The sequence below is a fragment of the Amphibalanus amphitrite genome, unplaced genomic scaffold (genome assembly GCF_019059575.1).
Source record: "Amphibalanus amphitrite isolate SeventyFive unplaced genomic scaffold, NRLGWU_Aamphi_draft 002010F_arrow, whole genome shotgun sequence".
Lineage (NCBI taxonomy): Eukaryota > Metazoa > Arthropoda > Thecostraca > Balanomorpha > Balanidae > Amphibalanus > Amphibalanus amphitrite.
This window is the reverse complement of record NW_024883503.1, coordinates 10,019-37,607: the sequence shown is the minus strand read 5'-3', so window position 1 is coordinate 37,607 and position 27,589 is coordinate 10,019. Positions and strand designations below refer to the sequence as shown.

The window sequence follows — 27,589 nt, the reverse complement described above, 5'->3', positions numbered from 1 at the left end:
AATGAACTGCGCTCAATACGTTGAAGTGAATCGGGTGAAACACGTTGATTGTGTTTGGTTTGATTTCCGGTTATTTCATGGTTGGGAATGTAAAACAGTTGAAGCTGAGGTTATCGAAGTGGATATTGAGGGGGTGGTTCGGATTGCAAGCCTATTTCATGGCTCTTGGAAAGGGACATTGACTGCGATGCTGCTCAGTGCAGGCTCTCTCTTTACATGCAGTACAGCATCTGTGCAATGCGGTATATCGAAACATAGAAAAAGGTAGGTTGTAGGAAAATAACAGAATTTACTGGGTCCTTACAGTCGCGACATACATACAGGGTGTCCAGAAAAAAGATACTACGGAAATTAAGTCGCATTCTTAACACAACGTGCCGAGTTTGTTCCAAATTCATGTGCTAATAGTGCAAGATTTGGCAAAACTCATGAGCACTGTAATGCGTCTCGTTGGAAAGTGTCTGCTTGCCCTCGAGATGGTCAACATGACCATCAGTCACCTGCAGACTGTGCTAGGTCTGGAGCTAATCCGCCGTAAGGTCGCTTCACATTGGGTATCGCTTTGAGGAGCTGCCGCAACTAACCAAAGAGTTACATTGCCATGTGGCACTACTGTATATTTGCCATATTTTGACGAATACAAGCATGTGCCATTTTAAAATGTAAGGTGTTATTTTCGGAATTAGAGAAAAAAATAATAGCATCCGTTTTTCTGGACACCTGTACCTATTGCGCGTAGTCTGTTTTCACCAGGGCCGTTTTGTTGCGAAGTGTTCAGTTAAAAATGTTCATAGGTATGTCGAAACATTTTCTCTTGTGAATAAACATTCTCTCTCTCTCCTCCTATCTCTCTCTCTCTCTCTCTCTCTCTCTCTCTCTCTCTCTCTCTCTCTCTCTCTCTCTCTCTCTCTCCCTCTCTCTCTCCCTCTCTCCCCTCCTCTCTCTCTTCTCCTCCTCTATCTCTTCTCTCTCTCGCTCTCTCTCTCCCTCTCTCTCTCTCTCTCTCTCTCTCTCTCTCTCTCTCTCTCTCTCTCTCTCTCTCTCTCTCTCTCTCTCTCTCTCTCTCCTACAGGCGAGCCAGTCAGAGGGAGAGATGCCTGTCCTAAAACCCCACCACCGCCACCGCTGCCAGTCACCGGAGACGACTTCCGAAAGCCCAGAAAGTCAAGTAAGTGTCTAAAGCAGCGGTTAGAGTGATGGATTTTGTAAGGTGAGACTAACGAGTCATTGGTAAGAACAGTGTCCAGATGCTGATTTTGATGCTGATAATAAAGTAATGTATATTTTAAAAGCAGCACCAAACCCCGAACAATCGCATTATTCTGCACTTCCTGGCATTGAGACTTCTGCACTCACAGACAACTTGAGACTTCACCACTCCTGGCAACATGAGACTTCTGCACTCTCTGGCAACTTGAAACAACCCTGTGCCGACCACCCTTGTTTGAAAGTGCTGGCGGGCATCCAGTTAGGAAGTCACTGTTGGCACTGGTTGGTTTGTTTGGCAAGATCGCTGTGTGTTGGTGCTGATATACGATCTTTTCATTGTCGCGCCTGTTGGGTATATTCATCTGAAGCCTTGTTAACCGGCGGCCGCTGGGCCTCCGCGCCACCCGCCGGCCGCTGGGGGGGGGGGGGGTAACTATATGCCCCCACCTTTACTTCTGCGACGATATCGCCGCAACGCGAAGAGATAGAGAAGCGAAACTTTGTACACATCTTCCTGAATACCTAGCCGAGGTTGTGTCTTAATTTGGTGTCGATCCCATTTGAAATGACGTCACAATGACGTCATAAGTGAAATTATAGATTTGCGACTCTCATATTCCTCACGATATATCAGAGATATGGGACCGAATATAACGGGTCGATTATTGGTCAGAAACTAGATGGAAGTGTAGTTAGATGTTTTAGGATGACAGCAGGTGCTGTCTAGTTCATTTACAGTTGAGTTTCATGCTCAGCGTCATCAGAAACGGTCCATATCGGAAAACGACAAAAACTATGACGTCACTGTGACGTCATCTTAGGTGCTACAACCACCAAACTTTCCTCAAACATTGCCTAGGTATTCATTTGAAGCTATGTTAAGTTTCACCTTCGTAGCTTATCAGGTTTCGGAGATATTTCACAAAACGTAAGGGGGGGGGGCTACTTTATGCCCCCCCCCCCCCAGCGGCTCGTGGGTTAATGTTGGTGCTGTCCAGGCGGACTGCACGAAGGGTTAGGGGTGCGGATATCTGAAGCTGAGAATGATACTGAGAATTTCCTGAGACTGTCTGAGGATTATCTGATGATACTAGTATATAGTATATCTAGTATAGTATATACTAGATATACTATAGTTATCTAGTAAAGTATATCTAAGGCTGATGACATTTATTGATGGTTTCCGCTGAACAGTTTCAGTTATGACATGCTTTCTTAGTTATAGTATTTTCAAAATATGTTCCATGGGATTTAATTACCTGATCAGTCAGCATTATGCGTGACTGATAACGTTGACGATACCTAAGTCGTGAAGCTGTGATCATCGCCAAAAGGGCTGAGGAGAACTGCCAATGGTGACACTGTCACCAATGTGTTGTGTGTGCCCTTGGGTGACTCTTAGTCAGCCTAATGCCTACACCCCTTCTCCCACTATATCCACATGGTGTCCCCAGGGTGACCCCTTCATTTGTTCCCATTGCGATTTGACCACTCTGACTACCACTCTTCAAGTTTGGCCTTCACCGTGACCCCTGTATATCTCAGTTATGACTAGAGATGTCAATCGGATACCAACTTTTTGGTATACCGATACCAAACTGATACCAACTTGGTAGTTGGTATCCAATGTGGTTGGTATTTTGTTGGTATTATGAACCCTCACTAATGTATAAGAGGCTAAGAAATTGGTAAAAAGTTGGTATTTGCCTCATACTTCGAAGTTGGTTTGGTATCGGTATTCCGATTTCCTGTAGGTAATTGACATCACTAGTTATGACCCATCATGGTCTCAACTCAGACCCCACTGTTACTCACCTATGATCCCCTTAGCACTAGAATCACTGATCAACTACGATGACTGCACGGAGAGAAAAAATCACTCTATATAGAGTCAGTGACACCAAGTTTAGGAGTCATGATTCCTTTTTATAGTGTCACAAAACATTTCGACTCTGTAATTGACTCTATGTAGTGTCATCTAACGAAGAGTCATTTGACTCCCTTAAACTGACACCCTATTGGCGGATACAAATGACTCTCTACGGAGTCGTCGCACCATGTTTGGGAGTCATAACCCATTTTTAGTGTCACATTTTATTTTGACTCTATGAATATTCAGAGGTGATTGACTCCTTACGGTGTCGCATTAAGAATCACTTAACTTCCATCAGATGACCCTATATTTTATTCGTATTTACAGTGTCACTCAAAAACTTTTGACGAAGAGTTAAAATATGGTATAGGTACTCAATCATGGCAAGGCTGGTTGGCATAATGATGCATGCTTCGTTGTATAGAAGCGTTACGAAAAGAGAGGGCATGCGGTGGTTAGAACTTAACGTGGATTCTTCACACGGATAAAAATAATTAGTCCCCGGGAATCACGATCCACTATTTGGGAATCAACTGACACCCATGTTGTAATCCGATTCTGAAAAACAGTGTCCATACACCGTTTTTAGTGTAAATTGATCTGGGTCAGAATCACATACCCAAGGGTCATTTGACTCCCAAAATTTTGGCTCCCAAGTTTCTGCACGGTGTCAGTGTAAAATGACACATCTAAGCGTTTTTGACGCCATCATGAGGAGTTTTATATCCTATGGGTGTCATTTCACACAGTTGCGCGTTTTCGCAATCCGTGACTCCCTTATTAGGTGTAATTTGGTTCTCAGTGGTGTCATAATATTCCGTTCAAATGACTTATTGGGTGTAATTGACCCTCAGAAGTGTCATAATATTCCGGTGTCATTTGAGCCCCATTGGGTTCAAATGACACTAGAATATTATGGCACCACTGAGGGTCAAATTACACCTAATAAGCGAGTCACGGATTACGAAAACACTCAACTGAGTGAAATGACACCATTGGGGTTAAAAACTCCACATGATAGCGTCAAAAGACGTTCAGATGTCTAATTAACGTGATTATAAACACGTGCTGATATCAATACTGTGTAGTAAGTGACCGTGAGTGTGAATGACACGGGGGTATCATTGTTGATATTGACAATTTGCCACGATGTCAGACACATTCAAGAGTGTTCAGCAAAGGTACTACCGGGTGTAGGGAACATTCCAGTAAGAGTCATGAAATGTGTTAAAGTTTAAACCCTAAATCACAAGAGAGATTGTTTTGACGTCACTGGTGGTAGGAGTCAAGACCGCGAAATCAATGGATTTTCGGTGACTCAGACTTCGACTCCAGCTCCGGCTTCCAAAATCGACTCTGACTCTGACTCCAGCCAGAACTGTCGACTCCAACCGACTCTGACTTTGACTACGTAACCCTAGTGGGAACCACAGCTCAGGTCCAGTGGTTTGAGTCGTTTGAGTCAATGCCCAATCAGCAAGCTGCATTGTCGTGTGACGTCATTTGTGTGCTGGCCATGCCGGTCCGCCACGAAGATAAAATAGCTCGACCTTGCAGAAAAACCGTTAGAAAAGCCGTTGGCGCTTCAGTTGCCGGCGGTGTGGCCACGTGCGTGCGTGTGGTGTGAGCTAGGAGAGGAATTTATTTGAATTTACGCACTTGTTATGTCGCTAAACGTTGTTTAAAGTGTTGTTTATTTCAAGTGATAGTGCGTTAACGATAAACTTCAGTTTTTATTTGTAGTTTGCTCATCATGTGTATTCAAATGACGAGGCGCCCTGCACTCGGTGAAATTTTCAAGAGAGGAGAAGAAAGCAGCGCACCATGGAAACGGAAGCAAGTTTTATGTATTCAATTGCAGAATAACGTCTGAGTAGCGATAATCGCCGGTTGATGGAACATTGTTGAGATGTGAGTAATTCCTCATGCAGGCTCGGACCAAAGGGGCATGCCTGGCATTCGGACATTGCGTGTGTGAGATATAGAGCGCTGGTTTGCGCGATGGTTAGGCCAGAGTCTGCCTTTTCGGGGTTACTTTCGAATGTTTTTGAAGTGTTTAATTGGCTGTGTGCATGGTAGGTTCTGCAGGACAACCTGGCGACCGTGCCTTTAATATATTCCTACAAGGACCAGCTTGTTTTACTAGAAGAGTGGAACGATGCAGCCGCCACGCAGTTTGTGACGTTGACAATGTCCATTTAGTTTCGCTGTCGGGGAAAATCACGATATTGCTACATCATATCGCAATTTTACCCCGCTACAGGAGTCAATATACGGGCGTTGTTAGTGCCAAACGCGGTTTCATAGTACACGACGACCTAGTGTCGCTTGACTCGAGGCGCAGGTGTTGAGCGGGCGGAGTCAAATGACTAGCATGGGTGTCGTCATAAAACACACACTGAATCAAAGAGTCAAAATCCGATTCATTATAACGTGTCGCGTGACTCGTGGGAGAGTCGCATGACACCCTCTGGTGTTTTAAGACTTCTTATACAGTGCAAATTTACTCTACATTCCAGTATCAAATGAGAAGTAATTTGACTCTAGGCGCGGGTACAAAAAAGGAACCGAGTCATTTTTGGTCTCCCTAGAGTCATTTTTTTCTCAGTGTGTCTACTATTACTCCCTTAAAACACCCCCTCTACCCCGTTCTTCCCCTCAGAGGCGCTGTTTGTCGACTCTGCCTTCTTTTCTACCCGCGACCATCCCACGTGGGAGGATCAAGTCAAAATGGCGCGAAAAATAGCCGCGTCTCTCTCTGATGCCACAAATCGCCACTCGCGAGGTCAAACGATGTACGAACGACGAAAGAAGCGCAGCCCACGCTGGATTCATCAAGGTGAGCGGAGAGGCCGGTTCGAATCCGCTGAGGGCGGAACTTTTTTAGGACGGTGTTGTGTGGTTGAAGAAGTGTGTTCTTAGTGGAATGTTTGGTTGCAATCCCGCAAAAGACCAATTTTATATACATACATACCTACATTCCATTCAACCAATTGTCAATAGTCCTTGTCTTGTAGTAAAGAGCAAGTAGCATACGAATATATTCAAGAAGAAACGGTCCGCTTATTTATATGTAATTGCTTCTTGAATATATTCGTATGCTACTTGCTCTTTACTACATACCTGTCCAATATATCTACAGTCCTTGTCTTCTTCGTAAGACGCGAGTGAAAATGTTTTTATTGCTTAGTGAACAACAATTTTCCTGATATACCATTTCAGATGTTGCCAATGAGAGTGAACCAGATTCTACATCAGTTAAGTAAAGTGTGGTTAACACTTTGCGCTGTTTGTGTCGCACCGTATTGTCCCGTAGTCCGTACCGTTTTATCTCATGTCTCGTTATCGTCTTTTGCTCGTAATTTTCATCCGTCCGTCCCTATGCGTTTATGTCTGCTTGTGTCGTACTTTTTTACCTGCTATTCTTCGCTTCTTTTATGTGATAGGATAGTCTTGTTCGTAGACATTGGTCAGCCGCGTATTATTTTTTCCGAAGTTTGATTTCTGTAAGAGCATGGCATGAACAGAGCATTGCGTCAAAAATTACGCATGTCGGCGTAACGTTGCACCACCGTTGCACGCACGTGCATCTTCTCTGCATCTTCTCTTCTGACGTAAAGGCAGGCTTACATCGATTACTGCGCTGGGTAACCGACGATTTGGTCAGTAGACAGAAACACTATTCGTTAGACCTGTCTTTTCTATCGGAAAACAACCTGAGTTATCCAACATTTTAGCAAAGACTGCCTGGGGTCAATTATCTCAACCGGGGTATACATGATGTTAACCTGCGCGGGGCTGGGGTCTCCAGCCGAACGCGCGGGGCTGGGGGGGGGGTAAATTTTACCCCCCCCCCCTGTTATCTCCCGAACTAATGGTCCGATTTGGAAAATTCAAACGCCAATCGAAAGCTCTCATCACGAACTACTAAAAACATGTACTTAATTTAAAGTTTGAGGTCAAGGTCAAGGTCAGGTCAAGGGTACAAATTGCAAGTTTCTACAGTATCGGCCTTGCACCGTAGTTGCCGATGAATGGAGTCATGGACTGAGACTGATCGCCCAAAACGTGTTCTTAGGCTACCAAGACAATATTCGTTGCATACAATATCATTCAGAGGTCAAGGTCAAGGTCAGGTCAGGTCAGGTCAGGTCACCAAAAAACAAAATATAGAAAAGGGCATGTGCGACACATGTTTTATGGGTCATTTTACTCATAGAATTCAATAGGCACACTCAATAAGTGATATGGACCACCTCTGGATGAATTTCAGGTCGAGGTCAGGTCAAGGTCAGGTCAAGTGAGGTCAATTTTGAAGTTGGTTGTTAAGGCCTAAAAAGGTGTCTATCTGATGCAGTTTTTCACGGCGAATCGAATGGTGCTATTTTTATTTCCGTACGAGGTCTAGAACTTCCAAAAAAGTCATTTTTCAAAAATTTTGTGTGTCGTGACGTCATAAAACTTTGAATAACTCCCACATTTTTGAACCGATTCTTCTAAAATTTGGTATGTAGGTGCACATAGACCACTGCTCTGACATATATTCCGGTTTTTTTCGATAGACACAAAGTTTTGGATTTTATAATGATTTTCCCAAAAAAGTCAGTTTTTTGAAAAAATTTAGGCCAAAATCCAAAATTTTCAAAAAACCGAGATAGCCATTTGATAGACAAAGTAAAATTACGTATAACCTTTTTTGTTACGTCTTGATTCCTTTAAAAATGAAGATGTTAGCGGCGTTTGAACTTTTGCCGTTTTTGAGGCGAAAATGGCGAACATGACGTCACTAAAACGTCAATTTCTCAAAAATTTTCCGACGGATTTCGCTCAAATTTTCAGGAAACGTGTCAAATTGATGTAAGAAAAGGTACTGAAAGTTTGGCGGCGCTGCGCGCCGCCGTTTTTGAGATATCGCAAAAATTCGTGAGGGGGGGTAAAATTTACCCCCCCCCCCCCAGCCCCGCGCAGGTTAAAGGAAGACTGCCACCTTCAAAAAGTTTTCTCAGATCGGCCTATGATTTATTCCCTGGACAAAACAAAATTTTAGAATTCACCTGACAAAGTATCATCACGTGAATCGCGAAAAAAAATGTCGATTATCATACAATTATCAATCGGTTAATGTCTAGCGACAATGTTTACACATCACTAGACTTCAAGGTCATAAGATTATTACATTTTATTTGAAAAAGTAAGGTATTTTATGATTTACTAATATATGATTTCATAAGAAATTGGCCATGTTTAATTTATTTTGCATTTAAGTTCGTTAAAACATTTTTAAAAAATCATGGCTCATTTGGAATGGGTCTGGCCCATGATAAACCCCATTTCCCACACTTTTTTGGAAAAAATGAACTACTGAATATATAAGTTTAACTTTTATTTTGACACTCCAAAATTCTTCTCTGATCTCGAAACAATCAAAGTTTTGACATATATTTACCAAAAGATAAGAAAATTAGTGTTTCAAAGTTATCGATAAACAGTAGAGATGTCGGTTTTCTTGGACTAAAAAAATGGCATCAAACTGAACTTTGGTCTCCGATTTCTCGCAAACGGGTTCGAATTTCGGAAAACCGACTTCAGTCTGGGACATAGGTGGCTCAGCTCTAGTGAAAACCGTTTTATGGAAAAAAAGGTGGCAGTCTACCTTTAAGCGGAATAATGCCTATGTAGAATGCAACGTTGGGTAGTATGCAATGTTGGGTAACCGATGTAATGATTTTTCTTTGGTGTGCATGGCTCTTTAGCGCTGATGCCAATGTTGTTATTTGGATAGGAGAGCAAAGATTGGACTACCTGTGTTCCTATGTAGGTAGCCATGACGTGGATTATATATTTGTTCATAGCGTCATATATTGGATTAATTATGTGATAACTTCATTATATCTTCAATAGTGGCAACTAAATTTCGAATAAAGGTTTGCGGGATAGATTAGAGTTTTTCTGAGGACAGTTTTGCTTGTGGGAGATCTTAGCTGCAGTTCTCTCCGAACTTTGAATATTAATATCAAATCAAAGTTTAATTAAAGTGAATTACTAAAGCGCGTTCTAATGCTGGACGTCAGAGAATGATTTTTAATTTGCGAACCCCATGGTGGATGATAACAAATCAGACGTTTGTGACGTCAAATCTAATGCCTGTGATGTCATATGAGTCTTTAGTAATATCAGGTTCAACGTCGTTGATTTGGTACAAGTTTTAAACGTTATTAATTTGCTTGCCCTCATCCAAGAAACGAAAAGCTATTTTGTGTCTCAGCCACATGGGCGTCTTTTCCCCGCTTTTCTTACTGGTAGTGAAGTGTTTCCCTCCCGTTTTATAAGTAGGTACTGTCATTGCTTCCTTTTGATGTCTTTTCAAGTATTGTTTCATCCCCGTCTGTATTTCAAACAACCACCAACTGGGATTAAGCTGGCACATTTCGTTTCACTTTGTGTAACTCTGTATGTAATTGCCCTTTACATGCCATTGCGATTGTGACGTCACATTACAGTTCGTTGCAGTGCAGTGTGAATGCTGTATAGCAGTATACGCGATTCCTCTGTGACGTCATTGACTCTATTTACAGGTGGAGCTCCGCTAACATCTGAGGATTACCGCGGGCCGACGCTGACGGTGGTAAGTACCCTGATGACGTCATCGGGTGGATTGAAAAATACTTATTTTTCTGTGTGTGCGTGCGGGATTTTCAATCATTTTTTCAATTTCTCAGATCAGATTTTCAATTTCACATCACATTTGTACATCGCGCTACTCGTTTTACTGTTTTGCCAGAAGATGTTTGCGGAGTTTTAGCTGAAACTATCACGTTCCCATGTTGCGGAAACTCGGCGGCAAATCATTGTAGCCCGTGACGGCATAAAGCAGAAATAGCCGACGTCCCGATTCCGTCCGTATTACAGGTCTCTCCCAGGGAGAGGCACTCGCCTTGGCCGTATATGGGCCAGAATGTCTAACGATTTCCGCCATGTTGTGTATACCAAAGTCTTGAAAAGTTGATCACTGCAATCAAACTGCAAGCATGAAGCAGCAGCACTTTTGAGTAGTATACCTCTCACTAAACTGCACCTCTGCTACCGTACATGCAATTTATATTTCTGGTATACACAACATGGCGGAAATCGATAGACAAAAACAAGTCACCAATGCTCCTTCCAGTATATATTAGAGTTCAGTGGTCTCTCCAGTATGGCAGCCTGCATGTAAGAGCTGTCTATACAGAAATCACGCACTGCTTTCAGCAGGGCACCACGGCCGTAAGCTTAAAACGGAACAGAGTATAATTATCGTAACCGTCACCTCTGCTTGACAGCAAACGAAGCCACTGTTCGAGCTGATCATGAATCCTCAAGGTCAACTACTTGACCTTGAATCGCTTCGGGACAAAGGAGTCGTAATAAACACTGAGGTAAGATCGTACAAATGTATTGCTATCGTTGTATAAATGTATTGTAATTTTGTGTGGTTGATATGCACGCCTGACGTAACAATTGTATGATTTGTATGAATGAGTGAAACACTCATTGATCCCAATGAGTGTTTTTTAATGTTTCATAATAATATTTCCCTTTTTAGTCTGCAAAGCAATCGGTGTCTAACATTGGGAGTTAAAAAAACATCGTTGGAATTGAATAACAAAGAAAATGAGCGTTAGAAGTTTGGCTCATACAAGTTTCCTATTTTAATCTATCCAATATAGTGTCCCGGACATAGGCGGCGGAACGGGGGGGGCACCGGGGCACCGTGCCCCCCCTTGGATTCTGCAAGGGGGGCACCAATAGCAAGGTGCCCCCCCTTAAATTTGATGTATTAGTACCAGGGGCGGATTCGGGAAAACTCGGGAAATTCGGGAAAGGGGAGGTTCATGAATCGAAGTGGTGCCCCTACCTAGTACCTATGCCCAAAATTAAAACCTCAACGGATTTCGCCCACTTAATTTTGGTGGTGCCCTATTTTCAGTTTTTTTTTTGCTTTATTTTTGGTTAGTCATGTGATGACTGGTGCCCCTGCTAAGCCGCTGGTGCCCCTGGAAAGACTGTGGTACCTACCTACCCTGCCCCCTGACAAGCCTACGGTGGGCCCTGACATGACTTAGGTGCCCATGGGCCCTGACAGGCCCGTGGTGCCCCTGACAGGCCTGTGGTGTCCTTGCTAGGCATGTGGTGTCCCTGGGCCTTGGCAGGTTTGTGGTGCCCCTGTTAGAACGTAGGTGCCCTTGACAGGTTTGTGGTGCCTCTGACAATCCTAAATTGCCAACGACAGGCTTGTGGTGCCCTTGACAGGCCCATGGTGCCCTTGAGAAGCCGGTGGTTCCCCTGCGAAGCCGATAGTGTCCCTGACAGGCCTCTGGTGCCCCTGGCAGGTCTGTGGTGCCCCTGGAAGACCTGTAGTGCTTTTGCTAGGCCGATGGTGCTCCTGACAGGCCTGTGGTGCCACTGACAGGCCCGTGGTGCCCCTGCTAGGCCTTTGGCACCCCTGGCGGGCCTGTGGTGCCCCTGTCGGCTGTCAGGCCTGTGGTGCTCCTGGCAGGCATGTGGTGACCCCAGGCCCTAAGTCATGACACATGTGACCTCCACCCTGGGATTCGCCACTGATTAGTACTGCGATGGCTTCTTGGGAATTATACATGTAGGATAAATGGAATTTATCAAACGACAATAAGGAAGAGACAAACACATAGGTACTTGAGGATCAGCTTAAAGTTAACCACACATACGGGCAGGGGTGTAATTTTCCTAAAATGATTGTGGGTGCCCAGCTGTAGGGGCGCCCGGCGCCAGGCCGTTTTGGGGCGCGATAGATATTCTTTATGTGGGAGCCTAAATTAACACCGAATTTGATAACATTGCTAGCCGAATGGCGCTTCAAGTGACGTGTCTGACTAAGCAAATACACGCTTAAAAGTGGAAACTGACCGGAAGGACGTAAAAAATATGTAGAGAGGCGCCATCCAGTAGGAGGGGCACCAAATGTGGAGGCGCCAGACGGTTACGACTTACGAGGGCGCCGTGAGACGATGAAAAGGGCGCCATTCTCTTAGGAGGGCGCCGAGTGATTGAAAACGCTATGTGGTCTAGGGGCGCTAAGAGGCCAGAAGGGCGCCGCACAGTCAGTAGTGCTACGTTGGTGGGGACGTGGGGGCGCCAGATGGTTACGAGGGCGCCTTGAGATCATGAAAAGGGCGCCATTCTCGTAAAAGGGTGCCGAGTGATTGAAAACGCTATATGTGGTTCAGGGGCGCTGAGAGGCCAGAAGGGCGCCGAATAGTCGAGGGATGCACGGTGAACAGAGACCTAAGGACGCGAGACGGTCAGGAGGGCGCCGTTAGACCATGAGAATGGCGCGGTGCTGTCAAAAGTGCGCCATTCTCCCAGAAGGGCGCCGAGTGATGATTAAAAACGCTATCCATGCTCGGGGTTACATGAGCAGAGTTAATACGCATTACAAACGGACTACAATGGTGAGCGAATAGGAAAATCCGTTCCTGATACGCATTTACTTGCTCATGTAACCCCGGTACATGAACGCGAGACGGTTAGGAGGACGCCGTTAGAGCATGCGAAGGGCACCGTGCTCTCGAAAGGACGCTTGCAGCCTTGTAAAAGACTTGTGGGTGCTTTTTCATCATTGTGGGGGCATAATTCAGGATTGTGGGTGCATATGCCCCCACAAAGAGATATAAAATTAGGTACACCCCTGCATACGGGGTGAACTGCAATTTTCGTTTAGTAAAAAAAAAAAAAATCATCGTGTCAGGGCTGTGACGAAAAATAAGTGGCCTAAATCCGATGAGAAAACAGGATTTGGGGGTACCCTAGGTTTGGCTCCTTGAGCCATGGTGCCCCCCCTTGTCTCAAATCGTTCCGCCGCCTATGGTCCCGGATATTACTATGAGGATTGCTTGAAAAATCGTTGAAAATCGTTGAGAAGTTGATGAAAAATGGTTAATAAGATAGTGTTCTTACAAAATCTCTTCCACGGATCATATAGGCGGCGCAGCGTCCGCCTGGCAGTGTATGCTGCACCGGAACACACGAACGCATTGCGGCACAGTCTAGCTACCTTTCTTCATTCATAAGCCACCTTTTCTGCTTGCGTTGCTGATACTTTTACTGTGGTTTTGAAAACAAAGTAACAGAACATGTTGTCTACGTTTTGACCGTACTTTTTGAAGCTATTGGCACAAACATGCTACCTTTTGCACCTGTTCTTGCTTCATTTACAAATTGTCACACGGCCAACAAACATTGGAATACCTATGTTGTGTGACATTTGTAAACGGATCTGGTGCGGTATACCAGCGTTGAGCAGCTGCGCCTGACAATGTATACTGTACCGGGAGACACGCGTGTCTTGCGGCACAGTCCGCCCGTCTGGAACTACAGCTGACAGCCGCTGACTTCGATTTCTATCCTCTATATAAGCGCGACTGACCAGTGTCTGTCGTCGAATCCATGTTGGTTGATTCGGAGTTTTTAGTGGTGGGTTTGACTATGTAGTGACTACCGCCTTTACCGATTTTGTTCTTAAATTTCGCCGTTTATCTTTGGACTGAGTGACATATGCTAAGCACATATGCTTAGCGACTAGCATCTCGATACAATGTTCAATTCAAGGCCATCTATAGAAGGTACAGTCACTCCCCCGTCGACCAATCAGAGACAGTTCCTGAGTGACGTCGCCCCTGATGCTCGCAAAGGGTACTCTATTCCTTTACAACGTTAAAATGACTAACTTAATTTGAAGATTATTGATGCCACCTTCCACTTAATGCTCAACCGTTGCTGTCAATAAAAAGCCCAACTAATTTTCTAGCGATAAAAAAGAGCGGTAATATGCTAAGAAATGGCCAGTTTTGAAGATATGGACGATTTAAAAACCCTCTGCAGTTGCAGGAAAGCAACGTAAAATCTCATCGAGCTTATATTTTTACAATGAATAAATAATTTTTCTTTAAGTTTTTAAATATAGTATTTATTTCATAAATATCTTTATTAAAATATTTTTATTATTTGTAACTTTATTTCAAAATTATATTTTCAAAAATGGCGGCTGCTGGCAAGTAGCTTGGAAGCGATTGTGGCGCACCGCGCCATTATTGTCCTAAGGCCCCCTTATGATGTCATCAAAAGTGGAGTGACATGGGCCTGGTTCAATTGTTCTTGGATTTGATTCTTCCATGTAACGAATATGGTGGTGGTCGAGTTATTGGAAAGTTATATAACTTTAGAACAATTTCTTTATACGGCTGGATTATTGGCGATTGCTTGTTGACAAAGTCTTTTACGTGATAATAGTGACTATGGTCTATGATATATTGGCAGATTCTCTTAGATGATACCAGTAACTACCGTTATTGTTTGTTGGCAAAGTCCCCCAGATGATAACAGTGACTACCATTCATTATTTGTTGACAGAGTCTCTCGCCAGAGCTGTGCGCAGAACTGATCAGTGATCTTCACTCGGCCAGGGGAAAAGGTTAGTAAGATCAATTGGTGAAATGTGAGTAAGTTTTGTGATGATTGATAAGGAAGAATAGGGGAAAAAAGTGGGCGGTATTTTAGGATAAGTACTGGGAGTGCGATCGACTGGCGAAGGAAAAGGGTAGGATAAGCAATGGGTGAGAAATGGGTGAGAAATGGATGAGAAAGAAAACAAGGAATGGTGAGAGTGGTGAGTTATGGGAATGAGTGATTCGAGGTGGCCAATATTAAATAGTGAGAGCAAAGAGGTAAATGTCAGTAATTGGTGAGAGATAAGTAAGAATTGCTGGTAATGTGAAAAAAAGCATTTTGTGATAGTCGAGTGATTGGAGATTAAAAAAAAGACAATTTGCATCCATTATGTATGCATTGATCCATGATTACATTCTTAAGGACTGCCTGCGTCTGGCTTCTTTGCTTCTAGCTCCTGCAATATTCCAGGATATGCCATTAGCACTCTGACATTTAATCGCCTCACCTAGGAAATACCTAATCAAGTCCGTGGTTTTGTCTCACATTTCTCTAATTACCGCCAGTCCGAGAACAAAGCGTAAATGCGTGCATTCGAACCGCAGAACCGTAATGTTAATTACACTACTCATTTTTTTTCGTACACCGAATACTTTTGATCGCAGCTGATGGTTTCTCGGTACATCCTTGGGGAGATAAATGTATCTTAGTATCTGTAGCAGTATCTGTGTATTGTAGGTAACTAAGGACAGAAGCGCGGCTAGTCAGTGAGGAATAGGCTGATCGCAACTAATGACTTTGCCGTATTTCAGTTGAACTGGGGAGATGTAAGATTATTGTATCTTAGTAGTAGTAAGATTATTGACTTTGCCGTATTTCAGTGGAAATGGGGAGATGTAAGATTATTGTATCTCTCTCTCCCTCTCTCTCTCTCTCTCTCTCCTCTCTCTCTCTCTCTCTCTCTCTCTCTCTCTCTCTCTCTCTCTCTCTCTCTCTCTCTCTCTCTCTCTCTCTCTCCACAGGCGGTCAGATTTTCGCTCGCCGTAAGAAGCGATCAGAACGATGGGTGGTAGATGAGTTCCACCCAGAACCTTCCCGTCCCGGAGAGAGACCCACCACTCAGCTACCTCAGCCCAAACCGCGCCACGTGCAGTCCGAACACGTGGCAACCGACCCGTGGCGCAGCACGTGGGGAGAGGCGAGACACGAGGCGGCGTCTGGAGAGGATGAGACGTTGAAGCACATGTGGCCGGAAGGAAGAGAGAAGGTGGAAGAGACTGACTCGGGGTAAGTAGGGGAGGAAGGAGGGAGGAAAGGGAGAGAGAGAAAGAGAGATAGGGAAGGGAGAGAGAGAGAGAGAGAGGCTTCTAGGTTACATCTACTAGTTAGCAGCCTCCGTTCATCTTTGCAAGGTTTGACTTTGTGTGCAAGCTTTGATCTCGGATCATTTTTCATCAGTGTTATATTTCTGAAGAGACATGACCTTGTCCAGTATGAAATTATAACATTCAAGCTTCTAAACTTCAAAGCTGACGATGCGAAGGAAAAAGCCCGTGAAATCAAAACCAACAGTTGGCATGTGAGCAGCACCAGAATTTTTTTTCCGCTCTTCAAAAAAAATCACAATATTTACCATTTTATAACCCGCGCCCGGCTGGGGGTCCTGGATTTCCACGCCCTGCTGGGGGGGTGTTTGAACACCCCCCCTTGTAACTCGGCTCCTGGGCCACGTAGCGATACGCAGAAGGCGGCGTTCGAAAGAGCGTCAAAAATAATGACGAAATCACTTCAGTCAATTTTTGGGTCAGGTCAAAGGTCAGGTCACCATAGGTCATTGAAGGCAAAATTTCGCCGATTTCCAGGTCGAATGTCGAAAATTTCGAAGAAGCCAAGGCATAACTCGGGAACCAATAGAGCTACAGCGCTGCGGAAAAGCGCATTCGATAGCCCTATTAACGCCCTTTCTGAGTAATTCTCTCAGATTTGACCTACCGTCAACGGTTTTGCCTGCAGGGGGCAAAAACTGCAAAAATAGCCGATTTTTTTCGGAAACAGTTTTTCTGCAATAACTTTTGACCCAAGCCTTGTACGAGCTTACTTTTACCAGCATCGTGTTCCTCTCGTCAAGACGCATCGAATGAACTATAACTTGACCTTGAAAGGTCAACTTGAAAATTTGACCTCAGGTCAAGGTCATGACCTGACCGGAAAGGGTCATGTTGCATATCAGTCGATCCGTATCGTCGAGCTGAACACATCAAAGGCGTTTTCATCGCTCTAGCATGCCTCTATCAAAAGTTATTTGCGAAAAACTGTTAGATACCATTCGTGACCTAAGATGACCTCAGGGCATAAATAAGGGTCACGGACACCATTTTCATGTTCAGTGTGTCTAAACCACTTGTAATGTGGTGTTTGGGAGTGTTTATAATGTCTTTCGTCCAAAAGAGGCGCATTTCAATTTTCTCCCATTGACTTATAATGGGGAGGTCGCAAAATTGACCTGACCTTAGGTCATCGATATCAAAATTCTGAGATATACATTTTGTACATGCTATTGCTCTAAGCAATCTCTGAAAGTTTCAAAGCGATCGGTCACTCGGTGTAGCTATGACAGACATTGAAACTTTTTATGAGGTGAGGTCACTTCAAGTGACCTGGTGACCTGACCTTGAATGACCTTGGTCTGAAATTTTCACAACATGTGTAGAATTGATGTATGATAAGGTGTACCAAAAACGGCGGCGCTCCGCGCCGCTGTTTTTGAGATATTCGCGAAAAACCACAAGGGGGGGTGTTCAAACACCCCCCCCCCCCCAGCAGGGCGCGGGATAACTAGAGCCTAGACTTTTGTTAGCCTGCGGCATACCTATGTCATTCACCATGTGTAGGTAAGTATGCCACGACCTAATGCATGTGTTTCTTTTTTCCTCCTTAGTACGTTTCTTGTTTGATGATGTGCATATTGAAATATGATTTACACTTACATTTTCAGTATAAATACTACGCTACCTTCGGTGCGACTAGAGGACCTGTGGCAGCCCTACCAACCGGCGCGGTTCCCGACAGATGGCGTCTACTCTCCCAGAGCGCCGCAGGGCTGGCACACTGCCAACACAGGTCAGGGTCAAGGACGTAGAGCTGCGGAATTTCACGTCCGCAAACCCGCTTTTGGACAGTGATTAGCGGATAGGTGGTATTCTGTTAGGACTAGATCTTAAGGTCAAGAATATCAGGCTTAGCAGTCAGAGGATATATGGTGTCTTATTGCCATACCTATTTTATACCCCGAACCACAGTTAAAACGATTTGAGGCAAGCTCATCCCACTCGATCTATAGTTTATTGTTATTTGTTAATTCGCTTTAGCTGTTCATTGAAAAAATTTATCGTATTGAAATTTTTCCAAGTTAGTACCAACTCCTGTAAAAACGGAGTCATTTTATCCCGTCTCTACGTAGGTAGCCCGTGAGATATACAGAACTAATATAATCAATTGAAAGAAGAAGACGCACGGCGATTACTCCCGCACTTAACCTGTTGAGTCATGACGCTCCCCCCTCCCCTCCCGCAGAGCTACCCTCGGCAGCGCTCTCGTTTCCTGAAAACGTGAATCCGCCTCCGGGCGGTACAGTCTCTGACGCAGCTGCCGAGCCGGACCTCGGTACAGTCTCTAACATTGAGACCGTGGACATCTGGGACTGGTCGGCCCAGCAGCAGCGGAGGCAGCCGCCGCCGACAGCGACGCTGTTCGAGTCACCCATCGGTGAGTTTTGGGGAAAACGGAGTGAATTTATTCCGTTTTAGCAATTGAAAAGACCGGAGTACATAATTATGTATTTCGGATCATTCTGTATTCTGTATTTCGGTCTTTTCAATTTCTAAAATAATACATTTGTGCCATGTTGATGATTAATTTCTTTCCATTTTATTTACAGTAATCATGGCAAAAAAACACCATCCATTACATTAAATTTATTCCCCTTCTCATTGCCTTGTGAACTGATCGCGCTGAGGAAAATTGAATGCTAGTTTGGCAAACCTATGAGCAAGAACGGAGTCAAAGTGCAGTGTACATGTGTTTTGATCACTGCAAATGCATAACATGGAGAAATGTGTCTAAAAAAACTTGATAAAATATGTATTGTTCTTTGCAGCACTATACTCGCATACTCGCACGGGCATCAGTAGCGGTTGCGCTCTAAAGTATTTCTTTCATCGGTTTGCCAGATGACAATGTTTTAGGATGTCTATTCTCATTCTACTTTGTATTATTGCTGTTTTTCTTTGATTTTTTTCTCGATTTAGCCACTCTCCTTTCGTGCCACCTCGAAATCCGCAATAACTGTTTCTATACAGTTATCATCTCTTTCTATTTCATAGTCTTGTGCTGAAGTCGTTGCCATTTGTGCTTTTCAGACAGCCTGAGAGCGATGGAGGAAAGGAGGCGCCAAGGTCAATCCAACTACACACCACAGGCCTGGTCCGATCACAGCGTTCACTGACATCCTTCAACGTGACGTAAAAATGACGTCACTAAAACGAAGCGGAGACAGATTCAGTCACTGCCGGGTGTATTTGAGCAGTGCTTTGTGACGCAGATGACATCAGAAAGGAAGATGTCAGGAAAGACAATTGAATGTGGGCGGAATTCGAATCGTAGCGCACTGTTGTGATGCGATTATTACGTCACTGGATTAGTTGACGTCAGTTGTGGTCAACTGTGTGAGGTGTTTACCTGCTTGATAATAACCATGCGAGTGAAATGCTTCAGTTTGAAAGTGTTGTCCGGTTCGACTTCGCTATTTTCCCGCTAATAAGAGTGGAATTAGGAATCGGTATAGGTACCTGTGGTCAGTCATCTAATTCAAACTAGATAACTCATCTTCCAAAGTAAAATAATATTGTTTGAGTAACTACTGAACACCATATAATAATTCTTAACCGTGGATTTGTGCATAATGTAGTGTTGGGTGAACTCAAAGTATTCTTCCATAATAGCTTCGCTGTGCGTGCAGTGCTCCAGCTACTCCATTTAAATGTCACGTGCATTTCAGTTTCTGACTCTGTATGCTCAGATTTATACACATTTTCTACATGACACCCATGACACTTTTTTGTGTGTTTCTCAAATGTTTAGTTCAGAAATCTGTTCGATTGTGGTATATAATAGCCGGAGATTTAGACGTGCCCATGGTGTGTCAAAAGTGGAAATAGCCGCCCGGCTTTAGTTCGCCAGCCTTGTCAATAGATGGCAGTACCACAATATGGGCAGCGGATCGTGCAATTGACGTCAAATTTTGTTATCAGCTAAGAATTGAATGGCGGATCTTTCCATGCAAGAATCAAGTAAATCGGTCCACAACTTTTCTAGCAACAGGGACATGAAGTCAAACACCCTGCCACAGCGGCGGCGCGGCGGCCGGCGGCGGCCGTTACGCGCCGCCCAGGCGCGCCTGGGAGCCTGGCGGCGCTGAACGGTTCCGACTTGGCACTGCACTAAAACCTGTTAACTGCTTGGAATAGTTATTTTAGCAAAATTTTCATTCAAGTGAGGAATAACCAAGGGCAGGAAGTATGTATGCTTGTATGCGTACTGTGTAATTCAAGAGACTGCATTAGCAGATACTCGCTAATATTAGATCCAGCCAAGTCCAAACGCATTCAAGGGGATGTGATTCTGATGGGTCAACAATATTTATCGTTCGAGGGCGGATACAGTTTTAACAATACAAAAAATATTTTTGCACAGCTCTATTCCTTGAATAATTCTCTTCAACGCCTCATTCCTAGTTAAGCGAATTAGCCCACCCTGGTTGAATAAATAAGGCGATTTCGCCACAAGGTCGCGGAAAACAGACCGAAAACGGCCGCGCTCAACGTTAATTTGGGCATGCAGACTCTTAAAAACTCGCATTGGGCGGGTAGGGTTTCCTAGGTATTGGCTCCAAAACACCGTATTCGGCTCCCGAATACGTCCAAGTGACCCGCCTCGTTCCTAGTTAAGCTCTAATTAGATCAAGTGACTCATAAGGAGCGAAAAAGCGACAAAAAGCATGAATTTCCCTATGGCGGCGGGCTGCCGGGTTGCCAGACGGCGCACCGGCTATTTCCACTTTTGACACACCATGCTGTTTTGTATTTTCTCACTATCTCGCGATGTCGGTTTGAATGAGTCCATGCCAGCAATGCCTTTCTCGGCGTGAGACGACTTGTGAATGTTGTTGACTGCTTCGATGCTGTTCTGGATCTGCCAGTCTGCTTTGCAATAAAAACACAACTGTTTCAAGAGAGCTGGTGAGCCTTACAGATGCAATTATGTTCAGCCCGTCTAAGCACGCTTTCTAAATTCATAGCCGTAACTTTCACTCAAATGACCTCTCAATTAACCCGCGCCCCGTAGGGCTACCGGCGGACCCTACCACCCGTAGGGGGGGGGGGGGCGTTTCGGCCCCCCCTAAGATCTCGGAAAGTTACCGGACGATTTTCAAAATTCAAACGGCGTTCGATAGCCCCACCCGGGAACTACATTGTGACCAAATTTCATTGACCTAGGTCAAACCGATGACGTCACAGGTCAGGTCAAAGGTCAGATTTTCACCGTTCACAGGCAATTCAAGAAATGTGCTGTGAAAGCGAGTAAATTGGTAATTTATTGAAAACCATCGATGGTACATTGTTCGTCAAACACATACTTTGCTATCTGAGGTCACTGATACCAGGTCAGGTCACAGCGAGGTCAGGTCACCGGGGGTCACAATATGAATGTGTCGTGTGATGCATGCTTTATGGTCCATTTTACATGACAAATGCGATTATGTGGGTTAGGCAGCCTTTGGGGCCAGCCTAAGTCACGTTTTGGTGAAGGTCAGGTCAAGGTCAGGTCAAATTAGGTCAAATTTCAAAGTTGATATTTTTGCATAAAATGGGTATCGATTCGATGCAGCTCGTCACGGGGAGTCTGATGGTGGTCTTCGTTTTGCTCTACGAGTTCTAGAATTGCCAAAAATTGAGTTTGAAAATTTGACGTCATCATTTTTGAACAGTTTTTTCGCTATAACTTGGCCAAAAAACGAGGTATCGATCTGAAATTTGGTATGTGGATAGAAGACGGTAGGCACTATCACATATATTCCGATTTTTTCGAAACTCAAAAAACTGTTTGGATTTTTTGGCGAATATATAAAAAAAAATGCTTTTTTGATTTTTGGGGGTCAAAACTCAAAAATTTCAAAAATTCGAGATAGCAGTTTTTTAGCCCTGTCAATTCTACACCTTTTATGTCTTGATCATTTTTCTGTATCTTCAAAGCTGTAGTCCTGACAGGTCTTCTCGCGAAGGTCTTTTTTCGGTCGAAAATGACAGAACATGACGTCACTCTGACGTCATTTGTGGCCAACCTATGATAGCCTCTGGAAAAAGTTTTAGTCACAATGTGTAAAATTGATGCCCGGAGGGGTCCTGAAAGTTTGGTGGCGATATCTCCAGCCGTTTAGGAGATATCGACCGAAAAGGACAGGGGGGTCGTTTCGGCCCCCCCTACGGGGCGCGGGTTTTAAACATCGACCTATAGGCTGCATTGGAGCTTAGTTGATGTCGGTTTCATTGTAGCTCGGACTATTTGACCACAGCTTCTCATGTATGCGTATGTATTTATCATTAGTTGCAAGTGCGATAAAACTTCATTTGAAGACAAACGCAAAATTGTTTTATGCCCATTTCGCGGTTGAGTTGTTGGAGTCTGCTTGCCGTTTGATTTTAGCTCAAACGCTCTGTTTTCTCGTAACTACACTACCTACGCTTTCTTTCTATCGAAGTGAAAGCATTATGTGACTAATTTATGTCCCTCTGAATTGTTTGAATGGCTGATGGCTTGTTGCGCTACCGATCGTGGATTGAAACCGGGCAAATATATGCGTACAAGTGCATCCAATATCATAACTGCTATAAAAGATTGAAAAGCAAAGCTAGTGGATGAAAAGTCAACATCAACATACGACATGATCAGTTTACTATGGCTGAAGTTTTAACAATTTTACATCATCTCCCTACATTCTAACAACACAACTATCGCGTTTCAGCAATGCTGTCAGCAAAAGACCAAATTGCACACAACCATAAAACAAAAATAAACTCAACACCCCACTAATGACATTTTTGCACAATCATAACATCTGCTCGTTTTATCGATACATATCGATTTACAATATACATACATGTAATTTCGCATCAACCCATGACCTGCACTATTTGGATTCCTACACCTTGACGGCGACACTACGCGGAAAAGATACACTCTATCTAACATCGTCATCTGGATTGTTCCCATGTTTATCACACGGTTCACACAACAGCTGGCGTCTCCCCAGTCCGTCTCAGTCCGATACGGCTACCCGAGTCAACGCCTCGCTTCAGTTCGTCGTCCTAGCTCCAAGTCAGTCCCTGCCTAAGTTTCTCGCTTTGTTACTTTCCTCAGAACCCCGATTTAGCACTTCCCATACAGCTACGGATCAATTCCCCGCCTAACTATCCCGCCTCGATTCCTTTCCTCAATTTTCTCGCCTAAGCTTCCTCCAAAGCTCCCCGCCTCAGCACTCCGTATCACCATGACACTTCGCCTTTCACCTATCCTACTGTTTACCCTCTGTGCTGCGGCACAAACCTATGATTGTCCCGATGGCTGGACAGGCGTCAACGCACTCTGTTATAGGAGTCTTCCAGGGCCGGCGGATCAACCCACAGCACAAGCTATGTGTCAAGAGGAGGACGCAGCAGCCGTGCTGCCATCTATACACGACCTGGCAACCAATAGTATCCTGCTGGGCCTCTCTGGCAATCTGCCCTTCTGGACGGGACTGACCAATGCTACTGGTGAGAATGTTCTGAATGTACTAAATGTGAATTTTGAATGTATTGAATGCACAAAATGTGCCGGATACCAAACATACCGTTAGATTATACTAAATATGCCAAAATTACGATACCTAAATTGGCAATATTACTTCTTTATTACTTTTCTTTTTGGGTGAATGACCTATGCTTACTAAAAAGTAAAGAAAGCAATAATAATGTAGTCCTAAAATGAATTAGCTCATAAAAAAACATATATCATGAACCGAGTTAAGTAGATTTGCAGAGTGTGACTTTTTTATTGACACACATGACTTTTTCAATACAACCGTTTGCAGCGTTATGATTTCAGGACATATAGTGAAAATGCTAATGATGCCTTAACCCGCGCGGGGCTGGGGTCTCCAGCCGAACGCGCGGGGCTGGGGGGGGGGGTAAATTTTACCCCCCCCCCCCCCCTGTTATCTCCCGAACTAATGGTCCGATTTGGAAAATTCAAACGCCAATCGAAAGCTCTCATCACGAACTACTAAATACATGTACTTAATTTAAAGTTTGAGGTCAAGGTCAAGGTCAGGTCAAGGGTACAAATTGCAAGTTTCTACAGTATCGGCCTTGCACCGTAGTTGCCGAAGAATGGAGTCATGGACTGAGACTGATCGCCCAAAACGTGTTCTTAGGCTACCAAGACAATATTAGTTGCATACAATATCATTCAGAGGTCAAGGTCAAGGTCAGGTCAGGTCAGGTCAGGTCACCAAAAAACAAAATATAGAAAAGGGCATGTGCGACACATGTTTTATGGGTCATTTTACTCATAGAATTCAATAGGCACACTCAATAAGTGATATGGACCACCTCTGGATGAATTTCAGGTCGAGGTCAGGTCAAGGTCAGGTCAAGTGAGGTCAAATTTTGAAGTTGGTTGTTAAGGCCTAAAAAGGTGTCTATCTGATGCAGTTTTTCACGGCGAATCGAATGGTGCTATTTTTGTTTCCGTACGAGGTCTAGAACTTCCAAAAAAGTCATTTTTCAAAAATTTTGTGTGTCGTGACGTCATAAAATTTTGAATAACTCCCACATTTTTGAACCGATTCTTCTAAAATTTGGTATGTAGGTGCACATAGACCACTTCTCTGACATATATTCCGGTTTTTTCGATAGACTCCAAATTTTGGATTTTATAATGATTTTCCCAAAAAAATCAGTTTTTTGAAAAACTTTAGGCCAAAATCCAAAATTTTCAAAAAACCGAGATAGCCATTTGATAAACAAAGTAAAATTACGTATATCCTTTTTTGTTACGTCTTGATTCCTTTAAAAATGAAGATGTTAGCGGCGTTTGAACTTTTGCCGTTTTTGAGCCGAAAATGGCGAACATGACGTCACTAAAACGTCAATTTCTCAAAAATTTTCCGACGGATTTCGCTCAAATTTTCAGGGAAGGTGTCAAATTGATGTAAGAAAAGGTACTGAAAGTTTGGCGGCGCTGCGCGCCGCCGTTTTTGAGATATCGTAAAAATTCGCGAGGGGGGGTAAAATTTACCCCCCCCAGCCCCGCGCGGGTTAACACCTCGCCATGCACATATGACGTCTTCCATCGGAATGGCATACCTCGTTATCATATTATTCTTCTACTGCCTAATTCCTTCACTTTTTAGTAGGTACTGAGCTATTAAACATATATTTTGTATCATTCACATCACTATTCACCATTCACTTATGACACCCACTATCGCATGACGCCATCAAATATGTCTACTACCATCTGGTGTTACCAATATGCCTATGACTCACACGCGGGGGCGCCGCCATGGTTTTACCTTTAGAGCTGCGATCGGTCCTACCAAAAATACACACTCCTAAAAATAAATATGCATTATAGAGACGAAATTATTTTCGGGGAACAGACCCCCGCAACTCTCCCCTGGCGGAGCCCCTAATGTCACGAATTAACCTATGACATCACGCACTAACCAATGACGTCATGCACTAACCAATGACGTCACTCCTCAGGTGGCGGCCAGGGACAGTGGAGCTGGCAGGACGGCTCTGCCACCGATTTCTCCAACTGGGCTCCGGGTATGCCGGTTCTGGATAACGGCAGAAAGGGCTGTGTGTGGGTTTATGAGGGCGATGGTACGTGGAGTAACGCCCAGTGTAACCTCCTGCTTGGGGATGTGATGTGCCAGCTCTGAGCCGGTGGTGTGACGTGACGTCACGTGTCGTGACGTCATATGATATGACGTCACATGCTATGACGTCATATGGTGTGGTATATGCTCTGACGTCACATGTTATGACATCATATGCTGTGGTATCATGTGATGCAACGCCATATGAAATAAAGTCTTATGGTTTGACGTCATTTGGGGTAACGTGCGTCAACTCTTACGGACAGCACAAATGCGTCCTAATTCTTCTCCAAGTCGTGTAAAAAAAAAACAGGATTTCGTCCTGGGTGTCATGCATTGTGTCGTCGTATGGCAGCACTGACGTGATGACGTAACATGTTGTGACGTCATGAATGATGGAGGTGTTGCGGAAATGATATTTGTGGTTTGATTAGGTATGTGAAAGGTAAAAAAAGCTGTTTGGGTGAAGTAAATACAGTGGATGTGGTCAATAGCTCACAAAAATAAAGTACAAGTTCTTTTTTCTCGAGAAGTGATTTGCATTGCGGTCGTTATTTGATTCTTCGAACTTTTAACCCTATTCCTGACGGGGGGGGCCTCAGAAGCCCCCCCCCTGAGGTTTTTTGGTTATTTCTCCCAAACGCGTTCAGCTAGGAAGCTCAAATTTTCTGACATTTCCTAAAAGGCTTCTACGCAACATGTCTGAAAATTTTGAGTTGATCTGACCTCAGGTCAGGTCACCAGAGGCGGTTTGGTGACCCTACCTCAGAAAAGTTTGCAATCACGCCAGAGCTAGAGTTTTTGACCGATCAATTTCTTCTCTTCAGGCTTTAGTTAGGGTACCAGTATGTGCAATTTGTATATCTCGGAATTTTGATATTGGTGACCTAAGGTCAGGTCAGTTTTGCGACCTCCCCATTATAAGTCAATGGGGGAAAAATCAACTCCCTGTTTTTACCACTAAAACGGGTCGGAATGACCCCATATACCATACATGACTTCATATACGATCAACCTTCACTACCTTGAGGTCTGTTTTGCTATTGGGCAGCTGTGAGGTCATGTGACGTCATCAAAGGTCACCAAAGGTTTTTGGCCAATAACTCCGTACAGGAACAAGATACAGACGCGTGGGTGGTCTCATTGTGTTCAGCTCGTCAAGACGCATCGAATGATATACTTGATGACCCCGAGGTCACGTGACCTGAGGTCAACCTTTGACCTTGACCTTTCGAGGTCAACATATATATCATTCCGACAGGCGTTATCACAAGTGTATTCGCGGCCATTGGGGCGACGTAAGAAAAGAAGAAAACAACTGGCCCCAAGAACTTTAAATTATCAGTTAGCATGCATCTTTTCCTTGATCTGTAGAGAATTTACCATTAATTGCTAGAGAAAATTGCATTTAAAATCTTCCATCTATGTGTTGTTTTCATCGTTTGCACAATATGTTCTTTTTTAAGCTAGAAACACTAATTAGAAATAGTTCCCGCATCATCAAGAACAAAAGGGAAGGCTTGAAGTGAATACAATAATCTTAACGGTGTTGTAATCTATGTGAACACACTTCTAAAATTGCCTGTAGAAATATTGAAGGCAAAAGTTCAACTTTTTCACAAGACTGATGTCTATAAACCTATTCAACGTGTGACAACTCAGCCGGTATTTCGTCGCTTACAGCCCAGCTTTCCCTAGTGACCGATAGAGGCGCTGCTATCGATGTCCGCCCGTGCCGCCTAACGCGATGTGGATTGACGAGAGGATCACGATGATGCCCTTAGTTTGTTCCTATCTTGACTAATTCGAAAGGGACGCCATTTAATTGCGTCCCAGAAAAGCTGTTTCTGGCACCTAAAAGCTGACTCGCCCCAAAATTGGTCCTCAGCACCTATTTGGTGGATACCAGCACCAATCATGGAAAATGACCTTAATTAGCTGTTTCTGGCACCTATTCATCGGTACGCCTTATTCTTTTTTCTGAATCTGGCACCTAAATGCTGAGCGTAGCACCAATCTAGTAGAAAAATGAACTACTGGCTGGTAGAATCATGTTGTTCTGG

General features: G+C 44.0%; 1 protein-coding gene and 1 long non-coding RNA gene across 2 annotated transcripts; both read left to right on the top strand.

The window, feature by feature from the left end:
* Nucleotides 1-1,107: 1,107 nt before the first annotated feature.
* LOC122376086 lies at nt 1,108-20,834 on the top strand. The gene is made up of 10 exons (XM_043355771.1): nt 1,108-1,168; nt 5,745-5,921; nt 6,305-6,340; nt 9,658-9,707; nt 10,402-10,497; nt 14,507-14,567; nt 15,565-15,829; nt 17,538-17,662; nt 18,116-18,307; nt 18,961-20,834. The coding sequence occupies exons 2-10, from the start codon at nt 5,813-5,815 to the stop codon at nt 19,044-19,046; spliced, it is 1,020 nt and encodes a 339-aa protein (XP_043211706.1). The 5' UTR covers nt 1,108-1,168; nt 5,745-5,812; the 3' UTR covers nt 19,047-20,834.
* Nucleotides 20,835-22,886: 2,052 nt separating this feature from the next.
* LOC122376085 lies at nt 22,887-26,034 on the top strand. The gene is made up of 2 exons (XR_006255518.1): nt 22,887-23,412; nt 25,408-26,034. It is a non-coding gene; the product is annotated as an uncharacterized LOC122376085 (long non-coding RNA).
* Nucleotides 26,035-27,589: the final 1,555 nt, after the last annotated feature.